Source organism: Scyliorhinus canicula, chromosome 11 (genome assembly GCF_902713615.1).
Source record: "Scyliorhinus canicula chromosome 11, sScyCan1.1, whole genome shotgun sequence".
NCBI classification, from domain to species: Eukaryota; Metazoa; Chordata; class Chondrichthyes; order Carcharhiniformes; family Scyliorhinidae; genus Scyliorhinus; species Scyliorhinus canicula.
This window is the reverse complement of record NC_052156.1, coordinates 85800001-85823434: the sequence shown is the minus strand read 5'-3', so window position 1 is coordinate 85823434 and position 23434 is coordinate 85800001. Positions and strand designations below refer to the sequence as shown.

General features: G+C 45.2%; 1 protein-coding gene across 1 annotated transcript in view; it reads right to left on the bottom strand.

Annotated features, from left to right (window-relative positions):
- The window catches only part of dnah1 (dynein, axonemal, heavy chain 1), a 995196-nt gene that overhangs the window by 368654 nt on the left and 603108 nt on the right, over positions 1-23434 (bottom strand). Inside the window, 2 exon segments of the mRNA XM_038812191.1 lie at positions 17552-17748; positions 19360-19590. Coding sequence (XP_038668119.1) covers positions 17552-17748; positions 19360-19590 — 428 coding nt within the window.

The window sequence follows — 23434 nt, the reverse complement described above, 5'->3', positions numbered from 1 at the left end:
TCCCCGAATCCGAACCGCTCCAGCACCTCCCACAGGTACCCCCACTCAACTCTATCAAACGCTTTCTCCGCATCCAGCGCCACCACTATCTCAGCCTCCCCCTCCACTGCAGGCATCATAATAACATTTAGCAGTCTCCGCACATTCGTGTTGAGCTGCCGTCCCTTGACAAATCCTGTCTGATCCTCGTGTATCACCCCTGGCACACAGTCCTCTATCCTGGTGGCCAGGATCTTCGCCAGCAACTTAGCGTCAACATTGAGGAGCGAGATAGGCCTGTATGATCCACACTGCAAGGGGTCCTTATCCCGCTTCAGGATCAGAGAGATCAGTGCCCGCGACATCGTCGGGGGCAAGCCCCCCCCCTCCCATGCCTCATTGAAGGCTCGCACCAACAGGGGGCCCACCAGATCCGCATACTTTTTATAAAATTCCACCGGGAACCCGTCCGGCCCCGGCGCCTTACCTGACTGCATTTGTCCAATCCCCCTGACTAGCTCCTCCAACTCTATCGGTGCCCCGGCCCCTCTACCAGCTCCTCTTGAACCCTTGGGAAACATAGCCTGTTCATGAAGCTCTCCATCCCCCCTCTCCCCATCGGAGGTTCTGGCCGGTACAGTTCCTCGTAGAAGTCCCTAAAGACCCCATTTACTTCTGTCCCCTTCTGCACTACATTCCCACCCCTATCCGTCAGTCCACTAATTTCCCTAGCCACATCTCGCCTGCGGAGCTGATGCGCCAACATCCTGCTCGCCTTCTCCCCATACTCATATACCGCGCCCTGCGACCTCCTCCACTGTGTCTCTGCCTTTCTGATGGTCAACAAGTCAAATTTGGCCTGCAAACTACGCCGTTCCCCCAGCAACCCCTTCTCCGGTGCCTCCGCGTAGCTCCTGTCCACATCCAGGAGCTCCCTCACCAGTCTCTCCCTCTCCTTCCTCTCCCTCCTTTCCCTATGGGCCCGGATAGAGATCAGCTCCCCCCGGATCACTGCTTTCAGAGCCTCCCAGACCATCCCCACCCGGACCTCCCCCGTGTCGTTGGTATCCAGATACCCCTCAATACTTCCCCGGACCCTCCTACACACCTCCTCATCAGCCAGCATCCCCACATCCAGGCGCCAGAGCGGGCGCTGGTCCCGCGCCTCCCCCATCTCCAGATCAACCCAGTGCGGAGCATGGTCTGAAATCGCTATGGCCGAATACTCTGCATCCTGCACCTTCGGGATCAATCCCCTGCTCAAGACGAAAAAGTCTATTCGGGAATAGACCCTATGGACATGGAAGAAAAAGGAATACTCCCGCGCTCTCGGCCTCCCAAACCTCCAGGGATCCACCCCTCCCATCTGGTTCATAAACCCCCTCAGCACTTTGGCTGCCGCCTGTCTCCTACCCATCCTTGAACTGGACCGGTCCAGTGGGGGATCCAGCACTGTGTTAAAGTCTCCCCCCATGATCAGGCCCCCCGCCTCCAGGTCCGGAATGCGGCCCAACAAGCGCCTCATGAAGCCAGCATCATCCCAATTCGGGGCATATACATTAACCAGCACCACCTTCTCTCCCTGCAGCCTACTCTTCACCATAATATATCTGCCCTCCTTGTCCGACACCACCTCAGCCGCCTCGAACGCCACCCTCTTCCCCACCAGAATCGCCACCCCCCGGTTCTTCGCGTCTAATCCTGAGTGAAAAACCTGCCCCACCCACCCCTTCCTCAGACGAACCTGGTCCGCCACCTTCAAGTGGGTCTCCTGGAGCATAGCCACGTCCGCCTTCAGCCCCTTCAGATGAGAAAATACCCTAGTTCTCTTAACCGGCCCATTCAGCCCCCTCACGTTCCAGGTAATCAGCCGGATCAGAGGGCAACCTGCCCCTCTCCCCCGCCGGCTAGCCATAGCTTATCGACTGCTCGCCCCAGGCCAGCTCGCCCCGCCTGACCCGTTCCCCATGGCGATAATGCCTCTTCTCTACCCCCCCGGCCCACACCAGCTCCTTCCTGGCCATTCCAGCAGCAACCCGGTATCCCCCCCCCCACCCCCCCCCCCCCCCCCACCCCCCCCCCCCCCCACCCCCCCAGGCTAGGACCCCTCCTAGCCGCGACGCACCCTCCATGGTACTTCCGTGAGTCAGCTGACTTCTGCTGACCCGGCAGCTCCTGCCAAAACCCATCTCCTCCCGGCATGGGGTCATCCCCCTCTTGCCACACCTCCTTGGCACCGCTTCAGCGGGGGAAAGAAAACCAATGAAGGACACGCCCCCACCTCCAGCTCCGCCCCCCCTGCCCCGCAGCGCGAACATCCAGAGGAAAGCCCGCGCTTTCACACTGCCACACCCCACCCTTCTGACGCAGCTCCTCAAAATCCAGTTTCACCCCAACCCCCAGCCCCGTACAGAAGAGAACATATAAAGCACATACCCCCAACATTCCCCACATACCCCACACCCATACCCAACAGACAAACCCACCTGGAAACAGAGCAAAAAGAAAACCAGCATAAAAATAACACCTGTCAAAATTGAAGAACAGCAACAGCGAAAATAGCAACGGCCATAGTGTGTCCCCAGACCCTAGTTCGAGTCCAGCTTCTCCACCTGTACAAAGGCCCATGCCTCCTCCGGGGACTCGAAGTAGTGGTGCCGGTCCTTATATGTCACCCACAGACGCGCAGGCTGCAGCATTCCAAATCTGACCAGCTTGGCATGCAGCACCGCCTTCGTCCGGTTGAACCCGGCCCGCCGCTTTGCCACCTCCGCACTCCAGTCCTGGTAGATTCGCACCACCGAATTCTCCCACTTGCTGCTCCTCTCTTTCTTGGCCCAGCGCAACACACACTCCCGGTCACTAAATCGATGGAACCGCACCAGCACCGCCCGCGGGGGTTCATTTGCCTTAGGCCTCCTGGCCAGCACTCTGTGAGCTCCCTCAAGCTCCAGGGGCAAATGGAAGGACCCCGCTCCCATCAACGAGCTCAACATCGTGGTCACGTACGACGGGAGATCCGACCCCTCCAGCCCCTCCGCCAGGCCCAGGATCCTCAAATTCTTTCACCTCGTGCGAACGTCCAGCTCCTCCAAGCGGTCTTGCCACTTCTTGTGAAGTGCCTCGTGCAACTCCACTTTCCCCACGAGGACCACGGCCGCCTCCTCCCTCTCAGCGGCCTGCTGCTGCAACTCCCGGATAGACACCTCCTGTGCCGCCTGGGTCCCAAGCAGCTTGTTTGTAGTTGCATTCAGGGAGTCCAGCAACTCAGCCTTCAGCTCCGCAAAACAGCGCAGAAGAGAGGCTTGCTGCTCCTGCGCCCACTTCCACCAGTCCTCGGGTGTTCCGCCGGCCGCCATTTTGTCTTTCTTCCCCTGCTTTTCTTGGGGAGCTGCTGCAGCTTTTTCCTTTGCCCCACTCCGGGTGAGCACCATAAATTATGGGGAATGCTCCTCTAGACACCTTCCCCCACTGGGATTCGTCGGGACAGCGTCGACTGCTGCTAGAATTCAGCTTTCATAAAGGCTCTCAAGTCAGCTTGAGACCTATAAGCTGGCCCTTCCCCCGCCTGCCTGCTTGCAGAGGCTTTTGTTTGCTGCTGCTTCCGCCCAATCTTGCACTGTTTCTGAGGGTCTGATAACCAAGAAACATACTATTCCTGGGGGAAAGTACTCCTCGAACCTTCACCTACGCCTTTTCATCGAAGTTCCAACCCATGCCGCCCAAAAAAGAGCTCTTTTCTGTAACCTTGGGCAGGAGTTGTCTCTGTGTGCACACTCACTCCATGCTGCACACCGGAAGTCCAATTGAGAAATCATTAAGAGTAATTGACTAAATTATACTAACTATGAGAGTGAGGAAAGCTGGCCAGCTGGGAACTAATCAGATAAGGCTCTAAATTCTCACATTTTGCAAGTTGCTCGAGACTGGCCAGAGACCAAGGCCAGTGACAAAAGACTCCACTCCATTGTATGCAGCTATCTTCCCAGGCCTGGACAGTTGCATTTCCATGTTAACAGTCAGTCAGAGTCATAATGACTTTTCGAAAACTGTGTTAATCTAATTAATGTTAGAGGCATAATTGGCAAGCCAGGGTCTGGAAAATTACATCAAGACATTTATCTCTTGAATTGACAGACAGACAGTTTGGTCGAATTGAGTGAATTATAAATTAGTTGAAGCCAACCACAGCTGAAAAGAAGGAAAAACTTTAAGATAATGATCTTCTTAAAAATCACCTGTCGGGATGGAAAAATCCATTCTGGAATCATACTATCACTTTCTGAAACCTATGTCTTTGCTGCCTTTGCAATCGCCATTTTCCTTTTGTTAAAATCAATCAGTAATTTTGTACTGTGTATCACGATTTATATTTTAAACTCAACTACTGTATTCGCTAAAGACAGTCAATCTGACCTAAGTTTGTATTCATTGTAACCAAGAGTTTACCAGTAGACACTAAAGCTGACAATAAAGTTCAACAAAACTGTGCCAAAAAATCTGAACTGCTGTTATTTGGGAACTAAGAAGGGTTAACGCATATCCAGGGTTCCCGTATAGACAAAGAGATCCATCAGGTATCCAGGGTCACAGGCTTGTGGGGTGTGTGTGTAGGGCTGGGTTAGAGGGAGGGAGATTTTGTGCGGATGGAATGCGCAGGAGAAGAGTAGAGTGAGTGTTGTTTGAAATCCAGAGCTACAGTTTCATAATTAAAAGAGGTAAGCCTGGATTTCAATTCAGCAATTATTCAAACAGGTACTTTTTTACATGTTAAAAAGCACTAAAGCAGGGATCAATTTGTGTATTTTTGTGGCTTGCGCATTTGTGTTCAATGGGGAGAAGGTGGGCAAGGTTGGGAGGGGCATGACATCATCGGGGGGGCTCTAGGAATGAAGGTGCGGGTGGGGCCCCACAAATTGCAAATCCACCTCTGCTTCCCTTCATAGAATCATAGAACCCCTACAGTGCAGAAGGAGGCCATTTGGGCAATCAAACCCAGTAGGCCTACTTAACCTTTGGACAATAAGGGGTAATCCAGCATGGCCAATGCTTTATTCTTTTACAGGATGTGGGTGTCAGCATTTATTGCCTATCCTTAATTGCCCTTCAGAAGGTGGTGGTGAGCTGCCTTCCTGAACCGCTGCAGTCCCTGGGGTGTAGGTATATCCAGACTGCTGTTAGGGAGGGGGTTCCAGGATTCTGCCGCAGCGACAGTGAACGAATGGCGAAATATTTCCAAGTCAGGGTGGTGAGTGACTTGGAGGGGAACTCCAGGTGGTGGGGTTCCCAGATGTCTGCTGCCCTTGTCCCTCTAGATGGCAGCGGTGGTGGGTTTGGAAGGTGTTGTCTCAGAAAACTTGATGAGTCACTGCAGTGCATCATGTAGATGGTACACACGGCTGCCATTGTTCATCAGTGGTGGAGTATTTGAATGTTTGCGGAAGGGGGAGCAATAAAGCAGGTTGTTTTGTCCTGGATGGTGTCGAATTCTTGAGTTTTGTTGGAGCTGCCTCATCCAGGCAAGTGAAGAGTATTCCAATACACTCCTGACTTGAGCCTTGTAGATGGTGGACAGGCTTTGGGGAGTCAGGAGGTGAGTTACTCGCTGTAGAATTCCTAGTGTTTGACCTGCCCTAGTAGCCAGAGTATTCATGTGGCTAGTTCAGTTCAGTTTCTGATCAATGGTAATCTCCAGGATGTTGATAGTGGGAGATTCAGCGATGGTAATGCCATTGAATGTCAAGAGACGGTGGTTAGATCCTCCCTCCTGTAGGAGATGGTCATTGCCTGGCACTTGAGTGGCACAAATGTAACTTGCCATTTGTCAGCCCAAGCCTGGATATTGTTCAGATCTTGCTGCATTTGGAAATGGACTGTTTAATTATCTAAGGAGTCAGGAGTGCTGCTGAACATTGTGCAGTCATCTGCAAACATCCCCACTTCTGACCTTATGATGGAAGGGAGGTCATTAATGAAGCAGCTGAAGATGGTTGGGCCCAGGACACTACCCTGAGGAACTCCTGCAGTGATGTCCTGGAGCTGAGATGATTGACCTCCAACCACCATCTTCCTTTGTGCCAGGTATGACTCCAACCAGTGGTGAGTTTTTCTCAATTCCCATTGACTCTAGTTTAGCTAGGGCTCCTTGGTGCCACACTCGGTCAAATGCTGCCTTCATGTCAAGTGCAGTCACTCTCAGCTCAGGCACTCAGCTCCTTTGTCCATGTTTGAACCAAGGCTGGTAATGAGGTCAGGAGCTGTGTGACCCTGCGGAACCCAAACTGAGCTTCCTTGAGCAGGTTATTGCTCGCTATGTGCGCCTGATAGCACTCTTGATGACTCCTTCCATCTCTTTGCTGATGGAGAGTAGACTCAAAGGGTGGTAACTGGCTGGGTTGGACTTGTCCTATTTTGTTCTGGACCACAATTCTTCAGTACTATTGCTGGAATATTGTCAGGGCCCGTAGTCTTTGCGGTATCCAGTGCCTTCAGCCATTTCTTGACATCACATGGAGTAAATCGTATTGGCTGAAGACTAACATGTGTGATGCTGGGTACCTCTGGAGGAGACCGAGATGGATCAACCACTCAGCACTCCTGGCTGAAGACTATTGCGAATGGATCAGCATTTTTTTCGCACATGTGTGCTGAACTCCTCCATCATTGAGGATGGGGATATTTGTGGAGCCTCCTCCTCCAATGAGTTGTTTAACTGTCCACCACCGTTCACAGCTGGATGTGGCAGGACTGAAGAGCTTAGATCTGATGGGTTCATTGTGGAATCGCTTAGCTCTGTCTATTACTTGCTGCTTATGCTGTTTGGCACATAGGTAGTCCTGTACTGTATCTTCACAAGGTTGACACCTCATTTTTCTGTATAACTGGTGTTGCTCCTGGCATGCCCTTCTGCACTCTTAATAGAATCAGGGCTGGTCCCTTGGCTTGGTGGTAATGGTAGAGTGGGGGATATGCCAGGCCAGGAGGTTGCAGATAGTTGAATACAAGTCTGCTGCTGCTGATGGCTCATGGATGCCCAGTCTTGAGTTGCTAGATCTGTTCGAAGTCTATCCCATTTAGGATGGTGGTTGTGCCACACAACACGATGGAGGATATCCTCAATCTGAAGACGGGACTTTGTCTCCACAAGGACTATGCAGTGGTCACTTGTACTGATACTGCCATGAACAGGTGAGTCTGCAGCAGGCAGTTTGGTGAGGATGGGATCAAGCATATTTTTCCCTCATGTTGGCTCCTTCATCACCTGCTGCAGCCCAGTCCAGCAGCTATGTCCTTTTGGACCCGACCAACTGGTCTGTGGTGGTACTACCAAATTATTCTTGGTGATAGTCATTGAAGTCCCCTACCCAGAGCATATTCTGCACTCTTGTCACCCTGTGCTTCCTCCAAGTTGTGTCCAACATGGAGAAATACTGATTTATTAGCTGATGGTGGCCAGTATGTGGCAATCAGCAGGAGGTTTCCTTGCCCATGTTTAACCTGAAGCCATGAAACGTCATGGGGTCCAAAGATGATGTTGAGGATTCCCAGGACAACTCCCTCCTGACTGTATACCACTGTGTCACCATATCTGCTGGATCTGTCCTGCCGGTGAGACAGGTCATATCCAGGAATGGTGATAGTGGTGTTTGAGACATTGTAAGGTATGAGTCTATGAGTATGACTATGGCAGGCTATTGCTTGACTAGTCTGTGAGACAGCACTCCCAACGTTGGCACAAGCCCTCAGATGTTAGTAAGGAGACTGCAGGGTCAACAGGGCTGGGTTAGCCATTGTTGTTTCCGATTCTTGCCGGATGGCCTAATTTATATTAGAAGAATACTTGTAGCTAATGCTATAAAGAATTTATTAACATTAACTGTGGGTCAACTATATACAAAACAACAGACGAATAACAGTATTAACACGCACAAGCAACTTCTCTCTTCCAGCTGTCCAGGTCACCTGACTCTAACATTCACTTATATACTAATGAGACTCCTAGTGGTCAGTCAATGAATTACAACACAGCCATGATATCATCACATGCCCTTTCTTTTGAAGGAATAAATTAATACATTATCATCAGTATATTTACATGTCATATCATTAGCCTGTGAGTCTTATAGAATTATTATTTTTTCTCTAAATTAAAAAAAAACTGGTTTCACAAATATGTATATATTTTATTTTATTTACACAAGAACAGTATGCATTGTATGCACAAATAGTCCAAATCTACAAATTAAGTCGATCAGGTTTTCTTCTCTCTTGATCTTCTCAAAGTTTGATCTTGCTTCTCAGAACTTGTAGATTCAATGTTCTCCATGACATTCTCATTCCCAGGAACTGCTGAACTATCTGACACTGCAGCTGACATGTATTCTGACGTAGATTCACCATCCATCACGTTGTGAAAGTCTTCTCTGGTTTTCAAGAGCGCGCAATGATTTCTACTTAAAATCAACCCATCATCTGTCTGTACATTGTAGGAATGAGGTGCTACTTCTAATAATAATAATAATCTTTCATTATCACAAGTATGAATTTACTGTGAAAAGCCCCTAGTCGCCACATTCCGGAGCCTGTTCGGGTAAGCTGGTACGAGAACTGAACCCATGTTGCTGGCCTTGTTCTGCATTATAAACTACCTGTCTAGCCCACTGTTCTAAACCGGCCCATAGTACAAAAGCTTTTCGCAACCAATTGCCCGAATCTTCTACTCTCACAATGTCATTACTACTTAGAGGCGGTAAAGTTCTAGGCAGTCTATCAGAGAACTGCTTTTGTTTTGCTTTAATGTTTTGCATTTCCTGCAGTACCACTGCATTCTCCTCCTTCTTTTCCAAGTATGGAAGGGTGGGACGCAACGTTCTATTCATGAGTAACTCTACTGGCAATCTACCATGTGACAGTATTGACGCTCAATAACTCAATAGTGCGAGATATGGATCAGATTGGCTGTCATTGCTTTCTTCAATAATTTCTTAACAATAATATGTATACCTTTTTCAGCTTTTCCATTGGCTTGAGGGTACAATGGACTCGACGTAATGTGACTGAAATTATATGTGGCTGCAAAGTGTTGCTGCTCTTTACAGCTAAAACAAGGATCGTTGTTGTCGCCCACTATGACTTGAAATTTGCCGTAAAAATTCCATTCAGTCACCCAATCTGACCAAGGCATTGGGCGGAGTAGAAGATATCCATCCTAACTAAACTTGACTCCAGGCTTTAGTGAGGCAAAGGCGAGAACATCCGTCTTCATACCCTGTCTGCAACCCCAGTGAGCCTGATATCCCGAAAATGGCCACCAAAGGACATGGCTCCAGATCAATGTTAAGAATTGCTGACATGGTGTTAAAAAAGGAGACCCAAAGGTTTGCTATCTGGGACATGACCAAAACATATGGGTGCGATTAGCCGGTCCCAAAGAGCAACGCTCACATCTGTCCTCCACTTTTTTCCAGGGTGGAGCTGCATGATGCCTCTCAATCGGTCGGTGAGTTGCTTTCTGTGGGTTATTTATTCCCTTTTGTCAGCATTGGAACAGCTTAGGGATCCTTTATACTTGACAAGAAATATTTTTATGTGAAAATTTCCCGAAAGAAAATGGTCAGAGTGTGCTCTATAATACAGATCCTAGTGGGAGCTGCCAAGTGAGCGTCCTCACCTCACATGACGTCACCGAAAGTCATCTAACTTAATCCTAAATTTAAAAAAAAGTTATCAACCTGAGATGTTAAGTTTGTTTCTTTCTCCACAAATGTTATCAAACCTGCTGCATTTCTTCAGCATTTTCTGTTTTTATTTCAGATTTCCAGTTGGTGCCGTATTTCGCTTGGTAGCCAAGTATATAGGTGGCAGTCTATTTTCTTAATTCATTCTATATTTTGCCATGAAATGTCAATAAAATAATTTGGTTCTTAGTTAAAGTGTGTAGCCAGTTGGACTGTTTGGTGTGTGACTAATACTGACAATGTAACAGAAACTTTTTCATTCTGGCCTGGATTTAATGTGGCCGATGGGGTCTCGTCCAATGAGGCAGAACAAAATGGAACCTGGCACCACTTTTCTCCAGAAGGCCTGACACTACTTAATTCAAATGAAGCACTCCCTGGGCAGCATTGGGCCTCTCGTCAGAATAAGTACTTGCAGCTCGGAAATTCTGCATCCCCGAGAGCTGCCAGCCCATCAGATGGGGGAAGCTCTCCCATGTAGGCAGCGCCACTGGGAGGGGTAGCCCCTGCTGGTACTACAGCAAGGCCTAACATTAGGATTGCTAATGGATCCTGAGAAGCAAGTATAGGATGAATAATGATTGTGGGGAAGGGGTTGGAAGCAAGGACAGAGGGGTGTCTCCCTCCATGTCGGGACCTTCGATCAGGCAACAGTGCCTGTGAGTGAGGGACCTCATTGGTAAGTTGTGGCAAACTCTGCCGGAGACCTCCCTAGATGGTAAGCCCCTGGCGGCCACCAGTTGAATACCAGCCACGACTGGATAAGAACATTAAGTTCAGAGCCTCAACTGGCCACCGGGTAGGAAGGGGCCCAGAGACCTTCCCTACGCAGACAAAATAGGAGGGAGGCAGGAGGACGGCAGGATCTCTACTCCACACCACCCCACCCTCAACTTGTCTCCTGAGGATATGCTCCTTCACTTATCTTCTCAGCTTGAAAACATGTCCCACATTTATATCTTCAGGAATGACATTGTCCAGTTAATGCAAAATAATGGACAGTGGCCATGTGAGAGTACCTTGAAGAAATGGGTGTTTATAAATGGGTATGTATATAAATATCTGTAGTGAGAGTACCTTTAAGAAATGGATGTTTATTACTGCAGTGATGTCAGAGAGTGGGTTAGAAGCTGAAGTGATGTCAGAGAGCTAGGCTATCTGTCAGCTATTTGCTTTCGTTTTAGGCTGTTTGCTGCAGGGTGTGTTTCAGTTTTGTTTTCAGAGCTGGATAGCTGCAGTCACAGCCAGAAGGTGTATTAGTCTCTCTCTCTGTAATCTAAAGACTGCAAATTAATCCTGGTGATTCAAAGCTAATAACAGTAATGACTTTAACCTGATGTGCTTCTGATAAAGATTTTGTTTTAAGTCGTATGGATGTTAAAAAGGAAAGCTTAAAGGTTTACTTAGTGTTGTAGTCTTTGGAGGTTGTATTTGAATTAATGGTTGCTAAGATGTTTACTGTATGTTTTAAAAAGGTTAACTTGAGTTCATAGAAGAAACATTGTTTTGCTTTAAAAAATACTTTTCCATTTCTGCTGTACCACACCTGTAGAGTGGGCTGTGTGATCCCCATACCACAATCTATTAAAAGTTGTGGGTCAGGTGAACCCCATGATACACTTTGGGGTTCTCTAAACCCTGGCCCATAACAAATTGGGGGCTTGAGGGGGATAAAAATCTATCAATTAGATTGGCTTTGTGAACTTAAAGACAGTGAGGGGTGAGGATATTGTGGGTGCTTTTCAGGTGTGGTATTCCAGTTTAAGTAGGGAGTGTGTTGTGGACAATGGCTCTTTCAGAGGCTCTCAAGTTTTTGGGTGTGCAGACGGTCACACTCAGTACCTTACAGACAGAGACTAAAAGCAGACTGTTAGGTTTGGCAAAAACAGTTAACATTACCTGACAAAATGCGAAACAATGAGGCAATTATGGCAGTGGCTCAGCAATTAAAGTTGCCTGAGATACAGTTTGACTCATTGGAAATGGCAAAAATTCAGTCACGAATTAAACAAACGGAACATGAGAAAGAATTAAAGCAGTTTGAATACGAGAGAGAGAGGAAAAAGAAAGCGAAAGAGAGAGAGAGGAAAAAGAGAGAGAAGAAAGGAAAACAGAAAGAATAGCCCTAGGAGAACAAAAATAAAGAGAAAGGGAGATACAGATCAGGGAAAAAGATAAGGAGAGAGAGTTTGAACTTCTGAAAATGGCCATGAAACATGACAGTCAGTTAAAATTGGCAAACGCAAAGGGAAACGTACAGTTGGATGATAGTGATGAGGATAGTGAGAAAGAACGTCAAAGTCAAAGGCTTGGTGGGAATCTATTTAAATATGTCCAAGCATTGCCAAGGTTTGACGAGAAGGAGGTAGAAGACTTTTTCATTTCATTTGAGAAGATAGCTAAACAAATTAAATGGCCACAGGACATCTGGGTATTATTGATTCAAACAAAGCTGGTAGGTAGGGCTAGTGAAGTGTTTGCATCACTACCAGAGGAGGTATCTGAGTTGTATGAAGAGGTGAAAAAATCCATCTTGGTGCATATGAACTAGTGCCTGAAGCCTACAGATGAAGGTTTAGAAATTTAAGGAAAGAATTTGGTTAAACATACATGGAGTTTGAAAAGATCAAACAGAGTAGTTTTGATAGGTGGATAAGGGCTTTGAAAATAGACCAAATGTCTGAAGCTCTCAGAGAAATTATACTTTTGGAGGAGTTTAAAAATTCAATTCCTGATGTAGTGAGAACTCATGTGGGAGAGCAGAGGGTTAAAACTGTGAGGTTAGCAGCAGAAATGGCAGATGATTATGAATTAGTTCATAAATCAAAGCTTGGTTTCCGACATCAGTTTCAGCCTGTGAGGGATAGAAACTGGGGACATGAGAAATACTCAAGTGGTAAAGGTAAAGGTGATCTGATGGGAGATAATAAGGAGAGTGGACCTCAGATTAAAAAATAAATCCAGGAGGGTAGAAAATAAATGAAAAGTTTAAAATGTTTGCACTTTAATAAACTAGGCCATGTAAAGTTACAGTGTTGGTGATTGAAGAAAAGCACTGGGAAGGCTGATGTGGTAAAACAGGATAAGGCAGTGGGGTTTGTGAAAGTGGTAAAGGAAAGCCCAAGGGAAGTGAAGGAGGTGCAAAAGATTGTACAGCCTGATCAAGAGGTGATTGATAAGAAGGAGCCAGATCTATTTAAAGTATTTACTTGTGTGGGTAAAGTTTACTCATGTGTACCAAGAGGAGCAGGTAAAGAAGTCACAATTCTAAGAGATACGGGAGCAAGTCAATCTTTAATGGCAAGAGATGAGGAGTTATGTAGTTTTAGAAGAATGCTGCCGGAAAAGGTGGTAATATGTGGAATCAGGGTGAGAGGAGTCGTATTCAATTATATAAGGTAAGGTTGGAAAGTCCAGTGAAGAGTGGTGAAGTGGTAGTAGGAGTAATAGAGAAACTATCTTGCCCAGGAATACAGTTTATCTTGGGTAATGATATAGCTGGTTTGCAGGTGGGAGTGATGCCTACTGTGGTTGATAAGCCAGTGGAAAATCAGACAACTGAAGGGTTGAAGGACGAATATCCTGGGATTTTTCTGGATTATGTAGTAACAAGGTCGCAAAGTCACCGGTTAAGACAAAAGGAGAAATCAAAGAGTGAAGATGAAGTTGAAGTGTAATTAACAGAAACAATTTTTGATCAGATGGTTGAAAAAGAACAAGAACAGGTGGAGGATGAGGCGGATAGTTTTAGTTCAGGAAAATTGGCGGAGTTACAACAAAAAAATATAGAAATAAAACGGATGTATCAGAAAGCATACACGGAAGAGGAATCTGAGTGTATATCAGAGTGTTATTACTGTAAAAGTGATGTATTGATGGGAAAATGGATAACTTTACATATGCAGGCAGATGAAAAGTGGGCAGAAGTTCATCAAGTAGTATTGCCGGTAGGGTATGTGGCGAGTTGCGCATAAGGTACCAGTGGGAGGTCATTTGGGAATAAGGAAAACTCAAGCTAAAATCCAAAAACATTTTTATTGGTCTGGACTATATAAAGATGCAGTTGAATTTAGTCAATCATGTCACGCATGTCAAGTGATAGGGAAACCTCAAGCAGTGATAAACCAGTGCCCTTAATACCCACTCCAGCATTTGAGGAATCTTTTACACGGGTCCTAATTGATTGTGTGGGACCGCTTCCTAAAACAAAAAGTGGGAATCAATATCTTTTGACTATAATGGATGTGTCTACTAGGTTCCCAGAGGCCATCCCAGTCCGTAATATTACAGCTAAAAAGATTGTGGAGGAATTATTTAAATTCTTTACCAGATATGCCCAACCCACAGAAATACAATCGGATCAAGGATCAAATTTTACCTGCAGTTTATTCAAAGAAGTTATGGATAGCTTAGGAAGAAAACAATTTAAATCAACTGTGTCCCATTTAAAATCGCAGGGAGCATTAGAAAAGTGGCATCAGACATTAAAGACAATGTTGAGGGTTTATTGTCAAGATTATCCAGAGGATTGGGATTAAAGAATTCCATTTGTACTGTTTGCAATTAGGGATTCACCTAATGAGTCAACCAAATTTAGTCCTTTTGAACTAATTTTTGGTCATGAGGTAAGAGGACCACTTAAATTGAATAAAGAAAAATTGGTGAGTGCAAAATCAGAAATTATATTATTGGATTACGTGTCAAATTTTAGGGAATGATTAAACAGAGCAGGTGAATTGGCTAGACAACATTTAAAAGTTGCACAAAATGTGATGAAACGGGTAGCGGACATGAAATCCAAAGTTTGTAGTTTTGCCAGTGGAGATAAAGCATTAGTATTGTTATCAGTGGTAGGTGAACCTTTAAAAGCTAGGTTTTGTGGACCTTATCAGATTGAAAGGAAATTAAGTGATCTGAATTATGTGGTAAAAACACCAGACAGAAGGAAGACTCACCGAGTGTGTCATGTGAATATGCTTAAAAGATACTTTGAAAGGGAAGGAGAGAAAAAGGAGGAGGCTTTAATGATTCTAACTCAAAGTGAAAAACCAAATCAAGATGATGTGAATTTGATATACCTCAAATTTAATTGGAAAACAAGCATGCTCTTAAAAATTGGGATAAATTGTTGAGTTACCTTCCAGAGGAAAAACGGACTGACCTGAAAGAGTTATTGATATCACATGGGCATATTTGTGGAGATAAATTGGGAAGTACTAAAATGGCTATACATGATGTAGATGTGGGAAATACTGTTCCAATCAAACAACATCCATACAGACTTAACCCTTTAAAATTGGCACAGGTTAACAAAGAGTTTGAGAGTATGATTAAAAATGGCATAATTGATCATAGAATTATAGATCATAGAATTTAAAGTGCAGAAGGAGGCCATTCAGCCCATCGAGTCTGCACCAGCTCCTGGAAAGAGCACCCTACCCAAGGTTAACACCTCCACCCTATCCCCATAACCCAGTAACCCCACCCAACACTAAGGGCAATTTTGGACACTAAGGGCAATTTATCATGTCTAATCCACCTAACTTGCACATCTTTGGACTGTGGGAGGAAACCGGAGCACCCGGAGGAAACCCACGCACACACAGGGAGGATGTGCAGACTCCGCACAGACAGTGACCCAAGCCGGAATCGAACCTGGGACCTGGAGCTGTGAAGCGATTGTGCTATCCACAATGCTACCGTGCTGTCCATAATTGAAGTGGGTCGCAGCCAATGGAGCTCACCCATAGTGATGGTACCTAAAACATAAGGTACCCAACGGTTGTGTGTGGACTATAGAAAGGTTAATGCAGTTACAAGAACGGACTCTTATCCTATCCCACATTTGGAGGATTGCATTGAGAAAGTGGGACAATAGCTTTTATTTCTAAACTGAATTTTCTTAAAGGTTACTGACAGGTACCTTTATCCGAAAGGGCGAAGGAGATTTCAGCTTTTGTGACTCCAGATGGTATATACCAATTCAAAGTTATGCCATTCGGCATGAAAAACGCCCCAGCCACATTTCAATGGTTAACTAACAAGCTTGTTTCAGGATTACCCAATTGTGCGGTATACATCGACGATCTGGTAATTTTAAGCCAGACATGGAAAGAGCATTTAAAACATCTGATGGAGCTATTCGATCAACTTCAGGAGGCGGGTTTGGTGATAAACCTGGCCAAAAGTGAATTTGAAAAAGCCCAAGTCACCTTCCTTGGCCATACAATCGGACAGGGTCGAATGGTCACATGAGATGTGAAACCAACAGTTATTGAGGAGATTCTGATACCCTCAAAACAAAGGGACATAATGCGATTTCTTGGCATGAATGGATTTGATCGAACATTTGTGCAGATTTTTTGTAGCGTAGTGGCTCCAGTGATAGACTTGCTGAAGAAACGTCGAACATTTCAGTTGACAGTGGATTTTTAACAGGCATTTGACTGCCTGAAAACTGTGATAACCAATGCTCATATGTTGGAGAATTGCAAGGGACTCTGTGATCAGATTGAACTAAAGTATCTGACTTTAAAGAGAAATGCCGAGGTGTCGAAAAATGGATGGATCGTGCAGAGACCTTTTTGTTCAAGGAGACTGTCAATCGAGAAGGATTTCAGTTGGAAGAAGAAAAATGAAAAAAATGGACTATATTATCATACCTGTTTGCGTGTGTTGTTGTTTGAAACAAAATAGTATATTTACTATGCATTTCTTAAAGGATAGTGAAAAGGTGAAAAATGAAACCATCTTGAAGTTGTTGGGTTTTTTTTTCCTTGAGGGGAGGTGTCATGTGAGAGTACCTTTAAGAAATGGATGTTTATAAATGGGTATGTATATAAATATCTGTAGTGAGAGAACCTTTAAGAAATGGATGTTTTTACTGCAGTGATGTCAGAGAGTGGGTGGAGCTGGGCTGTCAGCTTTTTACTTTTGTTTTAGGCTGTTTGCTGCAGGGTGTGTTTTAGTTTCGTTTTCAGAGCTCGATAGCTGTAGTCACAGTCAGAAGTTGTATTTGAGTCTCTCTCCGGAATCTAAAGATTGTAAATTAATCCTGGTGATTTTAAACTCATAACAGTAATGACTTTAACCTGATGTGCTTCTGATAAAGGTTTTGTTTTCAGTCGTATGGTTGTTAAAAAGGAAAACTAAAAGTTTACTTAGTGTTGTAGTCTTTGGGGATTGTATTTGAATGAATGGTTGCTGAGATGTCCACAGTATGTTTTAAAATGGTTAACTTGAGTTCATAGAATAAACATTGTTTTGCTTTAAAAAATACTTTTCCATTTCTGCTGTACCACATCTGTAGAGTGGGCCGTGTGCTCCCCATACCACAATCTCTGAGGGGCTGGTTTAGCTCACTCAGCTAAATAGCTGGCTTTTAAAGCAGACCAAGCAGGCCAGCAGCACGGTTCGATTCCCGTACCAGCCTCCCCGGACAGGCGCCGGAATGTGGCGACTAGGGGCTTTTCACAGTAACTTCATTGAAGCCTATTCGTGACAATAAGCGATTTTCATTTTTTCATCTATTAAAAGTTGTGGGATGGTGAACTCCATTATACACTTTGGGGTTCTCTATACACTGGCCCATAACACAGTCCAATGATATAAAAGCACTGAGCATGAGAGCTGAAGAAGAATCATATAGATTATTTTTCTCTGTGCAGAGATGCTGCCAGAGCAACTTGGTTTTTCCAGCATTTTTACTTTTTATATCCGATTAATGGACAGTCCAAATTGGTTTTGAGAGGGTGGAAATCTACACAAAACCACAAAAGTGTAGCTTCAGCACATACTTGTTCAGAAAAATTAAAAATTAACCCATTGCTACTTACATATGTGACGCTAATCTTGTAAGGGATTGTCTCCCACTACCCCCAACTCCCAGGAGCAGTGCATTGCCCATTGGTTGTCGAAGAATCCTGCTGATTCTACAGACATGTTGGATGGCATCCATGAAGAGAACGAGCTTCAACTTGCTTGTGCTTGTCTGATTGAAGTCTTCCATGTACTCATCAATAACGTGCACCATCTGGAGGAAATACTACTTGATTACATTGAGCCTTCCTTAGTTTAAGGATTAGATAACAGGCATGTAGTTATATTCACATAATTGCTCAAACTTTGGTTTCAACTGACTAATTTCTGTATTATGGTTTAAAGTGCTCCGCAGCAGCGTCAATACATTTCTACTGCAGTGCGATCTGTTGAATAAATTGACTGAGCAGAACAGGTCTTTCTATGTTCTAAGTAATATAGGCGAGATGGATTTCAGTAAACAAACTTAATTGACAACAGTAGAAGATTCCTTCCTTGTGCTACTTGAACATAGAACATACATGCAGAAGGAGGCCATTCAGCCCATCGAGTCTGCACCGACCCACCGATCACTTCCATCCTATCCCCGTAACCCAGTAACCCCTCCTAACGTTTTTGGTCACTAAGGGCAATTTACCATGGCCAATCTACCTAACCTGCACGTCTTTGGACTGTGGGGCTAAACCGGAGCACCCGGAGGAAACCCACGCAGACATGGGTAGAACGTGCAGTCTCCGCACAGACAGTGACCCAGTGGGGAATCGAACCTGAGACCCTTGCGCTGTGAAGCCACAGTGCTAGCCACTTGTGCTACCGTGCTGCCCCCTTGGGAATGCACAGTTCCCATAAGATTAGGAGTCGAAAAAGTGACAGATATACATATTGCCAGCTCTGTGTCCCGCACTCATTTTGCCACAGAATTTCCAGGTTTTAAGAGGGACTGAGCACCTAGCCTACAACAGATGCACGCACTGCAATAGCCTTGAAATTATGTGGAATCAGTCCAACTATAACTTGTGGCTGCAACATCCTCAAATCAGCGGGTGCAGAGGACAGCAAGGCCAACTAGGTCCAAGGTGCTAACTGAACTGTTTCTCTTCACAGATGCTCATTGGTTCCTCCGGTCTAGAGATCTTTCAAATGTTGTATGGATGTCAGCCAGAAGGGACCCCTATCAGCAGCTCTTACCACTGGGCAGAAGTCTCTGGCAGGGGTTGGTTCACGGTAATAACCCAATTCCACAAATCCAGGGAGGTTCTGGTCTGGCACCATGCATTTTGAATGCACAGTTATTCACTAACACCCTAGTAAAGATGTGAGACAAATATCAGGCCTATTTATTCTGATCTGAAAGGACAACTGTGCTATGGGTGATGCATTCAACTGAGATAGATTGCTCCTGGTGTCATTAACACAATCTGACAGTTTGTCATTTGGCTAAATCCACCACTATCCCTGGTTGCTAGTGAGTCATTTCTAGTGCATGTGTGAGTGTTCATTGAAGACATGATTGTGCTTGACAGTGATGTCTCTAATAGGTGACACTCACAATCAAGACTCAAGTAAATATAATTGTTCTATGTAAAACTAATCTTGGCAGTTGGGAGGCTAGTTTGTCAGGAACTCACTGCAACTTAAAACTGATAACAGTGGAGCTCAGGACAAATGTTCCTGTTGTAGCTAAATAGCAGTCCTAACCTTATGGCATGCTGCCTTATTTAACAGGGATAACACAGCACTGTTAGGCAGAGTTAACTTGGGTTTCACCAACTGACATTGCAAAAGCAGATTGCAGTAATAGGTTAAGCAGAGAGTACCAATTCACCTTCTCCATGTTGTCAATAAACTGATAGATCCTGGTATCTGATCCAATAGCCATGAAATCCCCATAAAGAACAGGCAGTTGTGGTGCAATTTCTTCAAAACTTGTGCCCAGTTCTAAAAGTTTGCTGTGCATCAGCTTTTCAAACCAGTTACGGTCACTGTCATTCACCAGCCGGTCTTTGAACACACGGCAGCTTTCGTGGTACCACAGTCTCAGCAACAGAACTTTTGTCTAAAATGAGAAAATGAATGAATAAGAAGGTGGTGCAGAACACTGGACATGCCACAGTCACACAGGGAGCTTCAATAAATTAAAAATTTCATGTGGAAAATTAAAAAAATTTCAGTTTGCAAATGTAATGTATTATGCCCATTGGTATATTAAGGTGGTTAAATGATAATATTTTGCATATGTATGACACAGATTTTAATGGATCTTCTGGGTCCACTTATTTGAGGTAGTTTATAGTTGTGACCTATAAACACTGTAGATCCATCTATCTCCGGGTATCAAGCCTGGCATAAATACCACCCTCACTTTGAATCAGGAGAAGGTTGCCTAATTGAAAAAATACTGGGGGGTACCTGTGCCACTATGGGCACACTAGTAACGAATACAGGAGGGAGATAAAGAATCGAGTGGAGTGGTGTAACAACAACAATCTCTCCCTCAATGCCAGCAAAACTAAAGAGCAGGTCATTGACTTCAGGAAGCAAAGTACTGTACACACCCCTGTCAGCATCAACGAGGCCGGGGTGGAGATGGTTAGCAGTTTCAAATTCCTAGGGGTGCACATCTCCAAAAATCTGTCCTGGTCCACTCACATCAACGCTATCACCAAGAAAGCACAACAGCGCCGAGACTTCCTCAGGAAACTAAGGAAATTTGGCATGTCCACATTAACCCTTACCAACTTTTACAGATGCACCAGAGAAAGCATCCTATCGGGCTGCATCACAGCCTGGTATGGCAACTGCTCGGCCCAGGACCGCAAGAAACTTCAGAGAATCTGAATATAAATCTTTATTATAAACAAATCCAATCCAATCCAACTACAGACTCCTGCTCCTGCTGGAGCAGAGAAGACACAAGAACCCATTTTGTGTTTCCTTGTTAAGCATGGAGTTCTAAGTGGTTCTAAGTTACACTAGGCAGAAGACGGATACACTTCCTCCCTCCTAATATACTCGCTATCTGATGTAACCGAGGTAAAGATCCTGGAAATTCTTGGTTTAGCTGACTTTCTTCCCTGGTGAGATTCCCTCTGATGTCAGAGGCCATGTTTAGGGTGGACATTGGTTTCAATACAATTCTGGGGGTGGGAAACAGATTTGTATTGTCAGGTACATGAAATCCCAACAGTATGTTGGAGAACAATTCTGGTGGTAGCATGAGCTTTGTTGCATCTGCAGTTTACATCTATCCATGGTTAGCACATGGGTGGCATGAACTATGGTTGCAGTGAGTAGTACTTGTCTCCCTGGAATCACCCTTTTTCTCAATATTTCCATTCAAATAAGAGTGGCTCAGAAATTAAAGCATCATGAGAACTTCCAGCAGTGAGCTTTGAAGTGCATGACTCTATGTTGGGCAATAACAGAACATCCTTTGGGCATTGCCTAGAGAAGTAAAAAATGGGGTAGGTTACTTTGGCTCACCTTAAATGAAGGCACCTCTCCAGAAATACTTGTTAATTTGTATGAGATTAATGGATCAAGTGAGCAACGTGCAAATGGTGCAAGAGAAGGCACTGTGGGTGAAATAGTCTACTTCTTGAATTGACCTAACTTGACTAGATCTTTCTTTTAATTCTTTGCACAATAATCAGGTGGAGCAGGAACTGATGGCCTACTTCTTAGGTTTCTACAAGACATAGCAGCAGAGACAGTGGAGATGCTGCTTCTGATTTTCAAAAATTTCCTAGATTCCAGAATGGTTTCAGTGGATTGGAATTTAGCAAATATACACCAGCATTCAAAAAAGGAGGAAGAGGAAAAGCAGGGTAAATCGGATCAGTTAGTCTGGCATAATTCGCTAGAAAACAAGGAAGTCTAACAGTGCACTTGGAAACGTACAATGTATGAGCACAGCCAACATGGTTTTACCGAAGGAAAATGGTGCTCGAGTTCTTTTGTAGTTAAAATTTATTCAAGTTCTTTGAGGATGAAACTAATGGGTTGATAAAGGGGAATCAGAAGTTATGGTGGATGGAATTTTCAAATTTTTTGACCAAGTGTCAACTCAGGTGGAAAACGTTAGGTATCGCCAGCTAGCTCCACTGCTGGGTTTTCCACCATATGTTTTGACACTGAGTTAAAAAACAAGGAGACAGGTTCCATGACGTCATGCTGGTGTGGCGGGCTATGAACAAGCCCGTCCCAACAGCAACCTCAGCTCTTGACAGATCGGAGTGTTGTTTTTAAAGGGAAAAAAGATAATAATAGAATAAAAGACACCCCACCTTTCACAGAACTCTCCCCATGCATATGGAACTGCCCAGGCATGACCCTCTTCACCCGGGGGCTGTATTTACCTGTGCACCCCTGGCAGGTTCTGTTCATCAGGTCCTCGTTTGTCAAGACCTGTTGTAGACCCCGTCAATGCATCCCACTGGTAGGGGGATTCCCTTTGTGCTGGGTTGATACAGAGGAAAGGGCCGCTAAGTTTATGTTAATATATATCAGTGGGGTTCCTGATCTATCACGACAGGAACCCATTACTTCACTGGTGGGGAGTGGGGACAATCTTAATGGGAGTGGGGACAATCTTAATGGGAGATCCTGCCGGTGAAAGGTTGTCTTGCCCGTTGTATTCTCCGTCCACTCTGGCCTTTCTACCTGCCGAAAACAGGGGTGGAAAATCCTCTCCCAGTATATTTGGATTTCCTAAACGGATTAATTAAGGTACCACACAAAAGGTTAATAAACCAGGTCAGAGTTAATGGAATTAGGGGTAACATTGATACAGGATTGGTTAACAGACAAGAAGCAATGAGCAGGATAGATAGTGCATTTTCAAGTTGGCAGATTTAACTTAATGGTGTCGCAAGGATCAGCGCTGGGTGCCTTAGCTATTTACATCTATATTAATGATTTGGATGAAAAGACCAAGCAAAGTGTTCTGGGGACATGTATTCAAATACCCACTGTGGCACCTGGAATTGAAAAATCACCTCAGTAATTGTGACTATGACATATATCAACCATTGTTGTAAAATGTGTACAAATGAGGAAGTCTCCTATGCAAGGACCCTGGTGACAGCCCACCTCCCCAGTTAGGTAGACCATTAGCCCAGTAGTAATATCATCTCTCAAGGTCTGGAACCAGCTGAGGTGGCACTTTGGAATGAGGGCTACGTCTGCGCTGGTCCCTTTTATGTGGGAATCGGAGGTTTGTACCAGCAGGGATAAACACAACATACAGGAGTTTGCATAGGGAAGGACTATAGTAAGGGATCTGTTCGTGGAGGGGAAGGTCACAAGGCTGTAAGAGTTGCAGGAGAAGTGCCAGCTGCCAAGGGTGAGTGAATTCAGGTACACGCCAGAGCGCCCCTTGTTCCCCCAGATTCTAAGGCACACTCTATTGGACAGATTATTAATACAGGGCAAGGTGGAGGAAGGGAGGATTATGGATATATATAGATAATTGTTGGAAGCAGAAAGCGCCAGTGGAGGTGATGAGCCAAAAGTGGGAGGAGGAGCTAGGGACAGAACTTGGTGGTGGTGGTGGGGTGGGGGGTGCCCTGGAGTGAAATTATGCACCGGGTAAATTTGCATCATCCTGTTCCAGGACAAATGTGAGAGGTGTGCAAGGAGTCCTGTGAATCATATCCATATATTTTGGTCTTGCCCGAAGCCAGGGGGCTTCTGAGCCACCATCTTTAAGACACTGTCAGAGGTTTTGGGGGTGAGGATGGTGCCCTGCAATCTTCAGATATTCGGAGCTGCTGGAGGGGAGGGGGGCTGATGCCGTGGCCTTTGCCACTCTGATTGCCTAGCAGCGATTCCTATTGAGCTGGAGGTCGGTGGCGTTGCCAAGGTGTCAGCGTGGTTGGAGGACATGGCAGAGTCCCTAT